Source organism: Oncorhynchus mykiss, chromosome 25 (assembly GCF_057628025.1).
Source record: "Oncorhynchus mykiss isolate SJ-2025 chromosome 25, ASM5762802v1, whole genome shotgun sequence".
Classification (NCBI taxonomy): domain Eukaryota; kingdom Metazoa; phylum Chordata; class Actinopteri; order Salmoniformes; family Salmonidae; genus Oncorhynchus; species Oncorhynchus mykiss.
In genome coordinates this window covers 82,717,039-82,733,498 of record NC_143046.1, presented here as the reverse complement: position 1 = coordinate 82,733,498, position 16,460 = coordinate 82,717,039, and the positions used below count along the sequence as shown (strand labels likewise).

At 47.5% G+C, this 16,460-nt stretch overlaps 2 protein-coding genes across 7 annotated transcripts in view; one reads left to right on the top strand and one right to left on the bottom strand.

The window, feature by feature from the left end:
* The window catches only part of sash1b (SAM and SH3 domain containing 1b), a 116,922-nt gene extending 108,245 nt beyond the window's left edge, over nt 1–8,677 (top strand). For 2 of the 3 annotated variants that reach the window (XM_021585319.3, XM_021585321.3), the window contains 11 exons: nt 465–600; nt 905–1,192; nt 1,435–1,649; nt 2,024–2,098; nt 2,207–2,353; nt 2,543–2,681; nt 2,885–3,054; nt 3,132–3,338; nt 5,200–5,350; nt 5,451–5,561; nt 7,494–8,677. In XM_021585319.3, the coding sequence (XP_021440994.3) occupies nt 465–600; nt 905–1,192; nt 1,435–1,649; nt 2,024–2,098; nt 2,207–2,353; nt 2,543–2,681; nt 2,885–3,054; nt 3,132–3,338; nt 5,200–5,350; nt 5,451–5,561; nt 7,494–8,077 (2,223 nt within the window). In that variant the 3' untranslated portion in view covers nt 8,078–8,677. The remainder of the gene's footprint in view (nt 1–464; nt 601–904; nt 1,193–1,434; nt 1,650–2,023; nt 2,099–2,206; nt 2,354–2,542; nt 2,682–2,884; nt 3,055–3,131; nt 3,339–5,199; nt 5,351–5,450; nt 5,562–7,493) is intronic. The other variant, XM_021585320.3, reaches the window with a different exon arrangement.
* On the bottom strand, nt 8,616–15,737 carry ddo (D-aspartate oxidase). 4 transcript variants are annotated; one of them, XM_090221296.1, is made up of 7 exons: nt 15,513–15,737; nt 12,692–12,875; nt 10,533–10,641; nt 10,136–10,312; nt 9,791–9,950; nt 9,606–9,704; nt 8,616–9,400 (listed from the first exon to the last, which is right to left on the bottom strand). In XM_090221296.1, the coding sequence occupies exons 1-7, from the start codon at nt 15,699–15,701 to the stop codon at nt 9,098–9,100; spliced, it is 1,221 nt and encodes a 406-aa protein (XP_090077422.1). In that variant the 5' UTR covers nt 15,702–15,737; the 3' UTR covers nt 8,616–9,097. The 4 variants fall into 4 exon arrangements, with proteins under 4 accessions (XP_090077422.1, XP_090077425.1, XP_090077424.1 ...); XM_090221299.1 differs by lacking the exon at nt 15,513–15,737 and adding an exon at nt 15,037–15,123 and having other exon boundaries at nt 12,692–12,876; XM_090221298.1 differs by lacking the exon at nt 15,513–15,737 and adding an exon at nt 14,836–15,090.
* Between the last annotated feature and the right edge of the window lie 723 nt (nt 15,738–16,460).

Below are 16,460 nucleotides of genomic sequence, written 5' to 3'. Positions count from 1 at the left end.
TCAAGGCTTGAGAACTACTGACTACTATTATCATCCACCCCCTGTACCTCTAACTGGGTCTCTGCCCCCTGTACCTCTAACTGGGTCCCCGCCCCCTCTACCTCTAACTGGGTCCCCGCCCCCTCTACCTCAAACTGGGTCCCCGCCCCCTCTACCTCTAACTGGGTCCCCGCCCCCTCTACCTCTAACTGGGTCCCCGCCCCCTCTACCTCTAACTGGGTCCCCGCCCGCTCTACCTCTAACTGGGTCCCCGCCCCCTCTACCTCTAACTGGGTCCCCGCCCCCTCTACCTCTAACTGGGTCCCCGCCCCCTCTACCTCTAACTGGGTCCCCGCCCCCTCTACCTCTAACTGGGTCCCCGCCCGCTCTACCTCTAACTGGGTCCCCGCCCCCTCTACCTCTAACTGGGTCTCCTCTTCTTCCCCACTGCTGGCCTTCTAACCTGGTTCGTCTCTCTTCTTCAGCAGTTGTGTGAGCAGTCAGATGGTGAACAGGAGGAGTCTGGGACATTCAGACGGCTCCATAAGCTGGTCACCTCCAGTCGCAGGGTGCGCAAGAAGCTCATCAGGATCGACGAGTCCAAGAACCCTGGGTCTGAGGGTGAGACTGGTCACTGCAGTAGTCTTTCATTTATTAAACTACAGTGCTATTTATTACATAAAGAATCTCAAATTAGATGTGATTGGGACAAGTCCCATTAGGGCGTAGATGTGATGCCTTTACATAGTCTGTAGTTTATACCAAACAAACTGTTTTGTTGGTCACTTAGTGTGAGAAAAATAAAATACCTACTTCTAATACAAGTTGAGTTGTCATCCATTACACATCGCATTGTCTTGACATTCCCTGACTCTGCCACAAACCTGTCCTTACTACTCCTGCCACCCCCCCCTGTCTCTCCCAGAATCTCTGAGCATGGACGGGCCTATCCTGGGTGATGCCATGTCCTCTCTGCCCCTGTACTCTGGGGTTCAGAAAAAACAGCCTATGTCTGGGGGGTGTCACCACGTTGACTCCCTGGCCTCCTCCCTGCACAACCAGCTGACCTATGACCTTCAAGACTCCGACAACCTGACCACCTCCCCATCCTCCTCCTCCTCCTTGGACGCTTGCAGCAGTGCCACACACACCCACAGTCTGGATACAGTCTCCATCACCAGCCAGCAGCTCTTCGGGGCCTTCAGTAAGACAGGTGAAGAAGCAAGTCACACAATTTTTCTTCAGGAAAATGACCCTTTTTCTTCAGACGTGGTGTTGCTATGAGATTATTAAAACTAAGCTTTTAATTGCTACTTATATCCCAGTGCTGGATGTTTTTTTTTCATTTTTTTTTTGTTGTTGATGTGATCTATTTTTAGCGGGTTTTAAACACACTACATTTGTATAAGCAAGAGGATAAGAGTTGAGCACGTTCTCTCCCTGTACCCGGTATAGGAGGATCCAGCCCCAGGAGCTCCAGCCCGGCCTGTAGCCCAGGGTGCCTCCCGGACACTGGCCCCAGCGGAGAGGGGAGAGCGACGGGGGCCGGCGGTACTGGTTCCTCCATGTCAGAGATAGAGGTTGGTGGTAGAGGGGATGGACCTAGGATGGCCCGGTCGGTCACGGATGGTGAGATCAGAAGAGTACTCAGCCCACTCAGCTACCATGGCGTGAGTAGTCTTTGGCTGCTTTGGAAATGGCAACCGTCAATAGTAGTGCACTATATAGGGAATAGGGTGCCATTTGGGACGCAACCTTTGTGTGTGGACTGTGTAGTCTATAGCTTTAGTCATGGACAGTCTAGCCAGGGTACTAGTCTAGTTCTGCTCCCTTGCCAACTCCTTATTGATATTAATGTTTGGCTCAACAATGAGTTAGCATCTGGGACCAGGCTAGGAGCGGTTGGATGTTCCCTCAGTCCAAAACTATCTTCACACAGAACCACAAAGTCCTATATGTTTGATTGATGAACCTGTCAATATGTTTATCATTTGAAAGTGATATTTATAAGGTGATTTTATTGATTTCATCCTTTGTTTCACAGAGAACCTGTAGCTTTGGAGGATTTGATCTGACCAACCGGTCCCTGCACATGGTCAACAGTGACCCTGACCTCACTGTAAGTAGGTTAATATTCATTTGATTCATTGAATTGGTATTTTTTGGTTTTTCAGTACCTTCGTTTCATGGAGCTTTTCTGTCTCCCCACACTGCATACTAACTTTAGATTAAAGATGGGGATGCCAGTGTGAAAGATGTAGTCAAGTCTCCACCAACAAACCCTCAAATCTCTTTGGGCAAGAAAGTGAAGTCTGTAAAAGAGACCATGAGAAAGCACATCTCCAAGAGATACCACTGCTCTCTCCCCGAGCAGGTATGTCAGACTCCATGCAATTCAATTATCTATGTATGCTAAATGCTCCAGTGGTCAAACCGTACCTACTCTCTAGCTAGTGTCCCTGGTGGCAATTCATTGGACTTGGTTCATGATGATCATCAAGAGATTAAGCTGGACTAAATATTTAGTAAACATGTAATAACCATGTCTCTGTACCCCCTCCAGTCAAGCCCAGATGCTATTTCCAGAGGGCCCCAGTCCCCCCACAGCCTCACAGACACCGACTCTCTGGAGAAACCCAAGCTGAAGACTGGAGGGTCAGTGGAGAGCCTGAGGAGCTCCCTCAGTGGACAGAGCTCCATAAGTAAGTACTGTGGGGGGTGGGGGGGGGCGCGTCTGTGTTGTCCACATTTGTCTTATATTCCAAAGTGAAACTGTTATTTACAGTGACCAGCAGGCAGGACAGAAAACTCTAGCCCCCTACCAACCCGCATGTTCATTTACTATAGATCTCAATGTGGTTTAGAGATCATTTGAATGGCTCCTCTCATTTCTTATTGTTTACAGGTGGTCATACGGTGGGCACCACCGACTCCTCTAACAGCAACAGAGGGAGTGTGAAGTCTGAGGATGGAGAGGAGGATGAGCCTCCCTACAGAGGACCCTTCTGTGGTCGAGCCATGGTGCACACGGACTCCACCCCCAGCCCCTACGATACTGACTCTCTCAAACTGAAGGTAAAATGCACGTACGCATGCACGTACACACACATTATCCAAACAAACAAATCACAGTGACTGTTCCTGATTTGCAGAGAGGTGATGTCATTGACATCATCAGCAAGCCTCCAATGGGGACGTGGATGGGCCTGCTGAACAATAAGGTGGGGACGTTTAAGTTCATCTACGTGGACGTTCTGGCTGAGGAGGAAGACAAACCTAAACACCCCCGACGTAGGAGGAAGGGAGGGCAGCCCAAACCCACCTCTGTAGAGGAACTCCTGGCGCGCATCAACCTCAAAGTAATTACTTTACTTCTACTAGACTAACTCATAGTCATGACTAGAACTAGACTAACTCAGTCATGACTAGTAGTACAGGTATTCAGAAACTGGGGTATGCGCAATGCCGTCGGGGGGGATGCCAAATAAAAATGTAATTCACTCTTAATTTTTATAAATAATATATAGCCTCGTTTCACTGCTGAAAAAAATAAAATTATACCATCTAGTGTTCAGTGAAATAACAACACAATGTCAAAACAGATAGCCTAGTTATAAATAACATCCAATCACATCAACAGTTACTCTCTCGCGGGAATTCCACTAACGGTCCGTATGTAGCCAAACGTAGCTGCTGCTCATGTTGGTATCTGGACTGATGGTGCAAAAGCCATGACAGGGAGACATAGTGGAATGGTAATGTGCATGCAAGCAGTTGCTCCCGACGCCACTTGGGTCACTGCAGCATCCACCGAGAGGCTCTTGCTGCCAAGGGAATGCCTGACAGCTTGAAAGACTTTTGACACTACAGTGAAAATGTTTAACTTTGTTAAAGCAAGGCCCCTGAACTCTCGTGTATTTTCTGCACTATGCAATGATATGGGAAGTGACATGTAATGCTTTCACAACATACAGAAGTGCGCAGGTCATCATTGGCAAAGTATTGACACTTATTTTTTTTATTTAGAGACTAGTTTAAAGTTTTCTTTACTGACCATAATTTTCACTTGTCTGACCGCTTGCATGATGTCGAGTTTCTAACACAACTGGCCTATCTGGGTGATGTTTTTCCTCGCCTGAATGATCTGAATCTAGGATTACAGGGACTCTCCAACTATATTCAATGTGCGGGACAAAATTGAGGCTATGATTAAGAAGTTGGAGCTCTTTACTGTCTGCATTAACAAGGACAACACACAGGTCTTTCCATCATTTATATGATTTATTTGTGTGCAAATGAACTCAAGCTTACGGACAATGTCAAATGTGATATAGCCAAGCACCTGAGTGAGTTGGGTTACCAATTACGCAGGTACTTTCCCGAAACGGATGACACAAACTACTGGATTCATTATCCCTTTCATGCCCTGCCTCCAGTCCACTTACCGATATCTGAACAAGAGAGCCACATAAAAATTGCAACAAGCTGTTCTGTGAAAATGTAATTTAATCAGAAGCCACTGCCAGATTTCTGGATTGGGCTGCACTCAGAGTATCCTGCCTTGGCAAATCGCGCTGTTAAGACACTGATGCCCTTCGCAACCACATACCTATGTGAGAGTGGATTCTCAGCCCTCACTAGCATGAAACTAAATACAGGCACAGACTAGGTGCGGAAAATTAATTGAGACTCTCCAATACAACCACATAACAGAGTTATGTGTATCCTTTCAAGCACACCCTTCTCATTAACCTATGGTAAGTTATTCACAGTTTTTGATAAAAGATGGTTAAATAAAGAGCAAAATTATTGATTGTTATCATTTGTGCCCTGGTCCTATAAGAGCTCTTTGTCACAACCCAGCTCGTGGGAAGTGACAAACTCACTCTCCTTCTTATGTTTAATAAATGTTTTGTATAGTGTGTGTGTGGCGGGCTTACAATGATGGCAAAAAAACAACATTTGAGAGTGCGCTGACCCTGGTGCTAGAGGGGGTACGCAGCTAGAGGTTGAATGTTTTGAAGAGGTACGGGACTATAAAAAGTTGGGGAACCACTGGTCTAGACTAACTCACAGTGACGACTTGCACTAGACTATGTATATACAGACGTTCACACTTGAATGCTGTTAAGATCCTCCTCCTTTTAATGTTTATTTTAAGTTGGCTACGTGACCAAAGCCTACCCTGTCACCCCTCTGTCCTTCTCACCCCTCCCCCAGGAGCACCTGCCTACCTTCCTGTTTAACGGCTATGAGGACCTGGACACCTTGAAGCTTCTAGAAGAGGAAGATCTAGATGAGCTCAACATCAGAGACCCTCAACACAGAGCTGTGCTGCTCACCGCTGTGGAGCTAATTCAGGAGTACGATGGTTAGTACACACAACCCCACACATGCCCCCACACATACCCCCACAAACACAATTTGTTGTATGACGGATGTCCCTCTGCTGGGGGTGTTGTATCCTACAGGTAGCAGCGACCAGGGTTCTCAGGAGAAGCTGTTACTGGACCGTAGCGGCCTACTGGGGGACTTCCCACGAGACTCTGGCTGTTATGAGAGCAATGAGAACCTGGAGAATGGTAACGACAGCCTGACTCGACTCTGACTCTCCTCTTTCCCATCTTCATCCACTTCTTGCTGCCATGAGTCTTCTCCAGCCTCTTCATCCTCTAAGGGCTACCATGAGTCTTCTACAACCTCTTCATCCTCTAAGGAATGCCATGGGCTCCATTCTTCACTCATAGCTTGAGCATTCCAAACTGAGTTCTAAGGCCCCTGAGAGAGCGACTTGGCTATAGCTAATTTTTTTTCAATGTGACTTTCTGTTGTTTCTCTGCACCGTGGGAGTAAAGGACTCTCTTATCATCAGACAGTGCTCTTCTCATCAACTCTATACTCTACTGCCCTCCATCTGCAGGCATCTTTAGTCATCTGGGCCTGTATTCAGTGTCTCCGGATAGGACTGCTGATATTGGATCAGTTTTGACGTTTTTTATCCGATTTAATACACAGCAGGGAGGACCAGATCCTAGATCAGCACTTCTACTCGGAGACTATTTTCTTAGACAATTTTTCTTCTGGCTCTTTTTTCATTCAACCAGAACGGAGTAGAACTGATGAGAGGGTATCGATCTAGCTCTGCCTGTGTAGAAGGGAGAGGAGATCTAACTGTCATGCTCCTACACTCACTCACTCACTCACTCACTCCACTATCTCCAGAGACCTGTACAATGTGTTCTGTAGAGCTGTTTCTGGACCTACACAGGAATAGATCTGTCTTTGCATTGGCTGAAAATGATGACTGCTGTAGTAAAAAAAAAAAAAAAGACTTCAGTACTACTTACATATATTTACTATGGAAGCTTTATTTGATAATTGTACCTTTCTTATTGTGGTTATTTGCTTTGGTTTTAGTCTTTTAGTCAGTGATGATATATGAAGGCTGTTGTGAATGTCATCAGCCCTGGTGGAGAGTTTATGAAGAGGACTTTCCACACCTGATATTTCTCAAGATGTGCTGCTTTTGTGTGTATATTTTTCTAGTTCAGAACCATGTAATGTAGAACAATATGATGTTGCATAAAGACAGACATGCTTAATGCAAGATTCAGAGTTAGTAAATGGTTCAATTAAAGATCGTGGGCTGTGTCGCAGCCGGACGTGACCGGGAGACCCATGATGAGGCGGCACACAATTGGCCAAGCATCGTCCGGGTTAGGGGAGGGTTTGGCCGGGTGCAGCTGGCTTCCGGGTTAAGCGAGCAGTGGGACTTGGCAGGGTCGTGTTTCAGAGGACACAAGGCTTTCAACCTTTGCCTCTCCCAAGTCTGTACAGGAGTTACAACGATGGGACAAGACTAACTACCAATTGCATATCACGAAATTGGGGAGACAAAGGGGGAAAAAAAATATATATATATATATATATTTACTGGTTAAAATGGTGCCGCAACATTTTTGTACAATAATTGTGGGCACATCAAAAGACATAGTTGTGACTGGGGGAAAGACTAATGTTTATAAGATAAGCTGTGTGTTATAGCTGACGATACCTTAAAATCAGTGTTACATACAGCTCAGGGCGATCTTCCCATAGCTCTTCTGATGCTAGGAGTTATACTGGTATATCTGTCTGTCCCAAATGGCACCCTATTCCATATGTAGTACACTGCTTTTAATCAAGACCAGTAGTGCACTACATGGTGCGATTACTACATTGGGGAATGGGGCGCCATTTGGGACATAACCGGTCTTTGAACAGTTCTAAAGTGTGCCACTGGCATAGTGAGAGCCCGAGAATGGAATAAACTACTCTGTGGTTTACTAGACGGGTCTGCCTGCTTATTTCCCTCATCAGTCATCTCTACTGCACAATATGCTTCATATTCCCGTTAGCTTTCACAATACAAGAAATGCTTTTTTTTTTTTTTACAGTTCTGTTTCCATCCATGTATTTCAGCTCCTCTGAAAAGGCCGGCATACTAATCCATTAACAATGCCTGTTTGTTTCAGGAGGGAGGGGCAAGAAGACATCTTCCATGAGCAGGTCCTCGTCAGGTTGTGAGTCCAGTCACCTCCCTTCACCAGAGAACCCCAGCCTCCCCTTCAGCCTCCCCCTGACTCACACCAGCAAAACCACCCTACAGACCAGATCAGAGAACCAGGCCTCTACCTTACCATCTCTAATAGTCCCCATGACCAGCTACAACCTGAGACCAGAGTGGGGCCAGAGCCATCACAGAGACATCAATATAGCCACGCTGCTGCTGAGGAGCTGGAGCTGTGAGGAGCTGTGGCTGGGAGGTAGGCCTAGTCCCACAGTCCTGGGGCTGCTGCGGCCTTGCCTCTCCCTGGGGGAGCTCCACTCAGACCTGAGCCTCCACACCACTGAACACACCCTGGAAGACCCAGAGCCAGCTCATACCACCACGTCCAAGGCCGGGGTGCAGGGAGAACCTACACAAGAGGCTCTACCGCACCTACCAAGACACTCAGAAGGACCCTACCCACCCTCACAACCACTGCTCAACACACCTTGTAGTGTTATGTCTTGTATGTTAGTTGAACATAGAAGTTCCCAGGTTAACACACCTTAATATCCCCTCCATCGCGGGGATGTAGGCCCAAGCATTGTTTTGCCAAGCCTTCCCTGTCAAACCCAAACCCATGTGTATCATCACCCCCCCAGCAATGACAAGTGACTAGGACCGTGCCTCTGAACACTAGTCTTTAGACAGCACCTCTTTGGAGAATGTATATAGTTATGACACAAGCAGCAACCCAGCCCTGCACCTCAGACTGACCGTGCAGACACTCCTCCTTAGTCTGAAGCCGACAGGACTCAGTCTGCTGTGGGAAGGAAAACTACACCTGTCAGGTCGGGATCCATCCTGGAGGAAAGACTGGAGATATCTGACAAGATAAATGGGCTCTCACCACATATACAGTACTATGGTAGTACTAAGAATGACCGGTGATGTCGAGGACCACAGCTGGAGGTTCACAGACTGATAACTGACAAAAATAGATCTTACTGGGGCTTACTGGGTTTCCTATCATATTTCACCTTTAACCCTGTTTGATTCTAAACTAGTATGAACATTGCCAAGCAGTAAGTTATGTTAATACTTTGACTGAGGACGACAGAATTTGTTTTATTAAGATTTGAGTGTCATTAAAGCAATGCAAAAAACAATGTCTTTGATTTTTATTTTTCTGTAAAGTTAGAATTGATTAAATCTGAACATAAGACAATACTTAGTGAAATGTCAAGTCCCTGTACCTTGAACTATTCTACCTCAGCCATTAACAATTTATTGTCTGAAATATCCTTCTCTCTGGGGTTTTGCCACTTTTTCTCAAATGGAAAAGTCAATGTCATTCATCTTGGTATCTTCCATAACATTCAGATGACAATTAAAATAACCTTTTCACTGTGGAGATTTCATAAAATAATTTGCATCATATCAAGTGAGCAAAATTGCATTGCTTTCTTTAATTTCATTAATGTGCAATGGCAGCAGGTATCATTAATTGTGTGAAAAAACAGTGCAGATCAAGTAATTATATCAAAGTTATTCAGAAATTATTTATATGGCAGAGTATCTGTGTAGTGTTCACAGCCTGGCCCTGGGGGGCCTCTCATGGAGACACTTCCTGACCAGCCCCAGTGCTTCCAGGGCTGTGCCCCAGCTCAGAGTGACCCCCCAGCCCCCATGGCCGTAGTTATGCACCACCGGTACTTGTCGGTTCCCCAGGAGGACAATCTCTCTCTCCACCCGGACGTTCTTCCTACTGGGTCTCAGCCCCACAGACTCCCCCAGGACCCTGGCCCTGCTCAGGGACGGCTCCAGGCTGCTACAGCACTCCAGGATGTCCTGGCTGTCCTTTGGGTCAACCTCCAGGCGCCAGTCGTCCACCTGCCTACAGAGCCAATCAGCCGCACAAAAAGATAAGTCTCTCTTCTACAGAGCATACAGACTGAACTTGTAGTGAACATGTGATGTTTTGTGGTAATTCGTGCATCCCACTTTCTACATTATCATTATGTAATGTGTTTATTCCAGAGTATTCCTCAGGTAAAGAGCATCTTATTTCATGACGCAATTCTGTTTTCTAATAAACTTGCCTGGTGCCACCCACTGTCACGCTGTGCATCCCTGGGTAGATATATGACTGCCCTTCCCCATCCCGGATGAAGTGTTGGAGCCAAGGGGCCTGGACCTTCAAATCATATGGATGTTTATGGTCATATACAGCACAATGAAATGCTTATTTACAAGCTCTCTTAGGTGTGTGTGTATACACACTTTGAGGACCTGCCCCCTGACAGGGAAGACCTGAGAGTCCCCTACTAGAGACTTGGCGCCCAGACCGGAGCAGTTGACGATGACGTCGTATCCCTGGCTGCTTAGTTCCTCGAGGTCGTTTACTTTCTGCTTCACAACCTGGCCTCCTGCTTTTCTAAACCTAAAACAACACTTTTTAAAGTCACTCATAAAAGATTTGAAACGGAGAAAAAAAGCAAAAGCCATCTATATTTTAATTCAGGAAGTACATAGAGTAGCTGTTAATGTTTTTGATACAGTAAAACCGTTAATAGATTAACATATGACTAGTATAGAAGTAAAAACAAGCTAAGACCAAGAATTTACCTCTTCTCCATCCATGGCAGGTAGTTGGAACATTCACATTTCACTGTGGTGAACGCCTGGCCAAACTTGTGATCAGGAAACCGTTTCAGTTCACGGTCTGTCATGATTCGGAAACCCAGCACAAATGCAGACCAGAATGGCACCTTATCCACAGGGAGCTCCTTGTATATTTGCCATCTAAAACATATATTATCAATACCAGTTATAACCAAACCCCTTCACAGTGGTGAGCATTTTCAACCAGTAGAACTTATGAATAAATGTCAGAGAACTATTGAACTGGCTGTAACTTGTGTTTCATATGGCACCCTATTCCCTATAGTGCACTTCTCTTCTGGCTCCGGTCAAAAATGGTGCACTATACAGCATCCATTCCTTTATGGTTGAGGATCCTTACCCTGAGCTGAGCAACACCCCAGCCTCTGATGCCTGTTCTGATTGGGCAATAGCCAGCAGGTGATCAATCGTCTCCTTGAACCACCTCTGCTGCTGTTCCAGAGGGATATCTGGGGGGAAAGTGGGATGTAGAGTGGGAGAGGGGAATGGAGGGAGTGGGAGAGGGGAATGGAGAGGGGAATGGAGGGGGAGAGAGGGAGGAATGGAGGGAGAGAGGGAGGAATGGAGGGAGAGAGAGGGAGGAATGGAGGGAGAGAGGGAGGAATGGAGGGAGAGAGAGGGAGGAATGGAGGGAGAGAGAGGGAGGAATGGAGGGAGTGGGAGAGGGGAAGGGAGGAATGGAGGGGGAGAAAGGGAGGAATGGAGGGGGAGAAAGGGAGGAATGGAGGGGGAGAAAGGGAGGAATGGAGGGGGAGAGAGGGAGGAATGGAGGGAGTGGGAGAGGGGAAGGGAGGGGAAGGGAGGAATGGAGGGGGAGAAAGGGAGGAATAGAGGGGGAGAGAGGGAGGAATGGAGGGAGAGAGAGGGAGGAATGGAGGGAGAGAGAGGGAGGAATGGAGGGAGAGAGAGGGAGGAATGGAGGGAGAGAGGGAGGAATGGAGGGGGAGAGAGGGAGGAATGGAGGGAGAGAGGGAGGAATGGAGGGAGTGGGAGAGGGGAAGGGAGTGGGAGAGGGGAAGGGAGGAATGGAGGGGGAGAAAGGGAGGAATGGAGGGGGAGAGAGGGAGGAATGGAGGGGGGAGAGAGGGAGGAATGGAGGGAGTGGGAGAGGGGAAGGGAGTGGGAGAGGGGAAGGGAGGAATGGAGGGGGAGAAAGGGAGGAATAGAGGGGGAGAGAGGGAGGAATGGAAGGGGGAGAGAGGGAGGAATGGAGGGGGGAGAGAGGGAGGAATGGAGGTGGGAGAGAGGGAGGAATGGAGGGGGAGAGAGAGGGAAAGGGAGGAATGGAGGGGGAGAAAGGGAGGAATGGAGGGGGAGAAAGGGAGGAATGGAGGGGGAGAAAGGGAGGAATGGAGGGGGGAGAGGGAGGAATGGAGGGGGGAGAGAGGGAGGAATGGAGGGGGGAGAGAGGGAGGAATGGAGGGGGGAGAGAGGGAGGAATGGAGGGGGAGAGAGAGGAAGGGAAGGAGGGAGCGAGAGGAATGGAGGGAGGGAGTGAGAGGAAAGGAGGGAGCGAGAGGGGTGGGAGGGGAGTGGGAGGGAGCGAGAGGAATGGAGGGAGGGAGCGAGAGGAATGGAGGGAGGGAGCGAGAGGAATGGAGGGGGGGAGCGAGAGGAATGGAGGGGGGGAGCGAGAGGAATGGAGGGGGGGAGCGAGAGGAATGTAAGGGGGGAGCGGGAGGGTGGGTGTGAGAGATGGGGGGAGCGGGAGGGTGGGTGTGAGAGATGGAGGAATGGAGGGGGGGAATGGAGGGGGGGAGCGGGAGGGAGGGAGGGTGTGAGAGATGGAGGGAGCGAGAGGAGCGAGGGAGGGAGGAATGGAGGGAGAGAGGGATGGAGCGAGAGGAATGGAGGGAGGGAGCGAGAGGAATGGAGGGGGGAGCGAGAGGAATGGAGGGGGGGAGCGAGAGGAATGGAGGGGGGGAGCGAGAGGAATGGAGGGGGGGAGCGAGAGGGGAATTGGAGGGAGTGAGGAATGGATGGAGAGGAATTAATGGAGGAAGGAAGGGAGAGGAAGGGAGAGGAGGAAAGGGAGAGAGAGGAATGGAGGGAGGGAATTGGAGAGAGGAATGGGAGGCAGAAAGGGAGGGAATGGGAGAAAGGGAGGGAATGGGAGGGAGGAATGGAGGGAGAGAGGGAGAGGAAGGCAGAGGGAAAGGTGGGAAGGGACAGAGGGAAGGGGGGGAGAGGGACAGAGGGAAGGGGGGGAGAGGGACAGAGGGAAGGGGGGGAGAGGGACAGAGGGAAGGGGGGGAGAGGGACAGAGGGGAAGGGGGGAGAGGGACAGAGGGGAAGGGGGGAGAGGGACAGAGGGGAAGGGGGGAGAGGGACAGAGGGAAGAGGGGGAGAGGGACAGAGGGAAGGGGGGGAGAGGGACAGAGGGAGGGGGGGAGAGGGACAGAGGGAGGGGGGGGGAGGGACAGAGAGAGGGAGGGAGGGAAAAAAATAATGACTGTTAATGAACTTAATTCACTGGATAAAGAGATGCTCATGCCTCACCTGGGAACGGTGAGCAAATCAGGATCCCAGCAGCCACGTCGCTGGTGGTGTCTGGGGTAAACCTGTCAGCTATGAGGGTCACAGAGCAGTAGGGGAGGGCCTCAGCGATGCACACAGCTGTGGAGAAGCCAACCACACCTCCACCCACCACCACGACTGTCATACTCTTCATCATAGGATGATTCTGCTGGGAGAAAAACGTCATAAGGGAAAGTTGTAATACTTGTACTGCGTTATACTGTGTATACAGTGCCTTTGGAAAGTATTCAGACCCCTTGACTTTTTCTACATTTTGTTATGTTACAGCCTTATTCTAAAATGGATTAAACAAAATAATTTCCTCAGCAATCTACTCACAATACCTCATATGTATTCAGACCCTTTGCTATGAGACTTGAAATTGAGCTCAGGTACATCCTGTTTCCATTGATCCTCCTTGAGATGTTTCTAGAACTTGATTGGACATGATTTGGAAAGGCACACACCTGTCTATATAAAAGGTCCCACGGGTGCATGTCAGATAAAAAAACAAGTCAAAGGAATAGTCAATAGAGCTCCGAAACAGGATTGTGTCGAGGCACAGATCTGGGGAAGGGTACCAAAACATTTCTGCAGCATTGAAGGTCCCAAAAACACAGTGGCCTCCATCATTCTTAAATGGAAGAAGTTTTGAACCAGCAAGACTCTTCCTAGACCTGGCCGCCCAGCCAAACTAAGCAATTGGGGGAGAAGGGCCTTGGTCAGGGAGGTAACCAAGAACCCGATGGTCACTCTGACAGAGCTCTGGAGTTCCTATGTGGAGATGGGAGAAGGCAGCACTCCACCAATCAGGCATTTATGGTAGACTGGCCAGACAGAAGCCACTCTTCAGGAAAAGGCACATGACAGAAAGGCACCTAAAGACTCTGACCATGAGTAACAAGATTATCTGATTTGATGAAACCAAGATTAAACTCTTTGGCCTCAATTTAATCCATTTTAGAACAAGGTTGTAACCTAACAAAATGTGGAAAGTCAAGGGGTCTGATTAGTTTACGAAGGCACTGTTTACCTTGTTAAAGCACCTGTAGGTGATACAGGAAGGGGAGTATGATCAAATGCAAAATCCAGAGAAAGGGGAGGGTGTGGGGGGAGAAAGGGGAGGGTGTAGGGGAGAAAGGGGTGGAAGAACAACTAAAACAGCATTGCAGTGTTCCAGTCCTACGTGTTTCTTTTTGATCCCAGCCACGTCGCTGCATCAGGCCTTTTGCCTCTTGGTCGGCCATCATTGTAAATAAGAATTAGTTCTTTATTGACTTGCCTAGTTAAAAGGTTACATTTATTTATTTATATATATATATATATATATATATATAACACGGGGCTAAAGTTTAAGGATATGTTGGTTAGTTAATGTCAATTAAATGACAATGGGCTATTTGTACATACACTCACCACTCCACTTGACTCGAGTGTTAAACATTCAACCTTTTTTAATCAACATTTTGATTTTTAGCAGTATCCAACACTGCTTGGGATTTTTAAGTGAAATAGAGCAAGTTGAAAAATATTATAATCACCCCTTTGAAGCTTCAGTAACCAGTCGCCTGTGGTATTTGGGATGCAGTAATTGCAGGATACTGCAGTTATACCGCATTCTGACTGCAATATTTTTTCTTAAGGGCATTTACATAAAACACTGCTATTTGCCCATATTCTATTATGATTACCTAACAGAACTTCTCCAACGAATGTTTTGGCCTACCTGCAGGCTGTGCAAGGTCACAAAGTATCAAACTAACTTACTACTCTGCATAATGAACAGCCAAATCATTATGTAATAGAATTCTCTATCGGGCTAGTTTGTAACTGTGGGATGCGCAGATAGAGGATCAGTTCCCCTCCCCCAACCTTAAACATCAGTGGGGGACATGCAAAACTGACCCAAGATCAGAGTCTAGAGGCAACTTCACCCTACTCTGCGGGGGTTAAAGTCCTGAAAGGATTCAAATAAATCCCGTGTGCCTTTGAGTTTGCATCCAGCCAACTACTGATGCGCTATGAAGCGGTGAAGTATTTTTTATTCATATGTTAATCTGTTAATAACCATAGTGTACTGTACGAGAACCTCAAACACAGTTATGACATATAAAATGGCTACTAACCGACTGCATGTCTCTTGTAAAAGGTTGTCCAACATTCTTCAAGTTGACCTTAGAGAGCAGACGTCATGTCGCCTATAATAAAGATTCGCCTACAATTAAACAAGAACCTGAACTAAATTTCAAACAATTACGTGACAGTGGACTACAAAAACAGTTGTTTGCTAGACAACAACGGTGGGAAATAGGAAAATTGTACCAATCAGAGCGTATTACGATCAGTGGCTCACTGCTGCGCATGCCTGAGATTTTAAGCACACTCATACATAGTCCACAGACGCGATAGCCCGGCGTCCCATTGCCACATGCTGCGTTGAAATACCAGTCGGAACTAGGAGACTGACAATTCTGACTTGCTAACTGGTTGTAGTTATGCACAACCAGTTAGCAGGTCGAACATTTCCGAGGAACGGCTCTGAGACCACAATCCGCAGGGCACTACTTTATTTTTATGTTTCCTTTATTTAACTAGGCAAGTCAGTTAAGAACAAATTCTTATTTTCAATGTCGGCCTAGGAACAGTGGGTTAACTGCCTGTTCAGGGGCAGAACGACAGATTTGTACTTTGTCAGCTCGGGGATATGAATTTGCAACCTTCCGGTTACTAGTCCAACGCTCTAACCATTAGGCTACCCTGCCGCCCCAGGGAGCCTACTGCCTACTACTGCCCGAACACGCACCTCCCCACAATTCCCAACCAACGCGTCTCGGGTACACGTCCAATGTTCATTTGAAGGTGTTGACAGTTGGATAAATTGCTTGAGCTGCGCTGAGAACTCGACAAGTATAAAAGCCAACGGTTCAATATCCAAGAACACTGCTATTAGTGTGCGTACACTTGTTGGTCTATGATAAACCCAGCTCCGCATGCTGGTCGTCACTAGTTCTACAGCCACAAAATCACAAACCCCGCCCATTTCTACCGTTTTATCATTTTAGAATCTGATTTTAAACCTAACCTTAACCACACTGCTAACTTTATGCCTAACCTTCAATTAAGACCATAAAGCAATTTTTTTCGTGAATTATTACAATTTTGCTCATTTTGACTTTGACAGTAGTAACTACTAGAAACATGTTTCCCATTTGACACATTTGGGGACAGTTTGTGTGTATTGTATTGAAAACACGCATGCTCGTACGGCAGTTGATATCCGCGTTTATAAACCCAGGGTCGTTGCACTTCTCCCTCTTTTCAAAGAGCGCGTCCTCGCGCTAATTTGGGACTACGTTTTACAGGAACGCGCACACCTGTCAAGCACACGCGCTCCACAAAAGCCGCGGCCCTTGCAGAGCAAGGGGAACCACTACTTCAAGGTCTCAGAGCAAGTGACGTCACCGATTGAAACACTATTTAGCGCGCACCACCGCTAACTAAACTAGCGTTTCACATCCGTTACACATGGTCCGATCACTTCTGACACTAATGTAATGAAACAGGCAGGGAGCAGGTCTCGAACCCTCGACCTTCTAGCCCGAAGTCCAACTGGGAACTAGGAAAAAATGTTTTTCCAAGTCGGAGCTAGTTTTTTTCCGAGTTCCCAGTTATATTGAACACAAGGAAATCGGAGATTGAGTTCCCAGTTGTTTTGAACGGCAAGGTTTTCTTTCTGCTGTTCGTGCACACC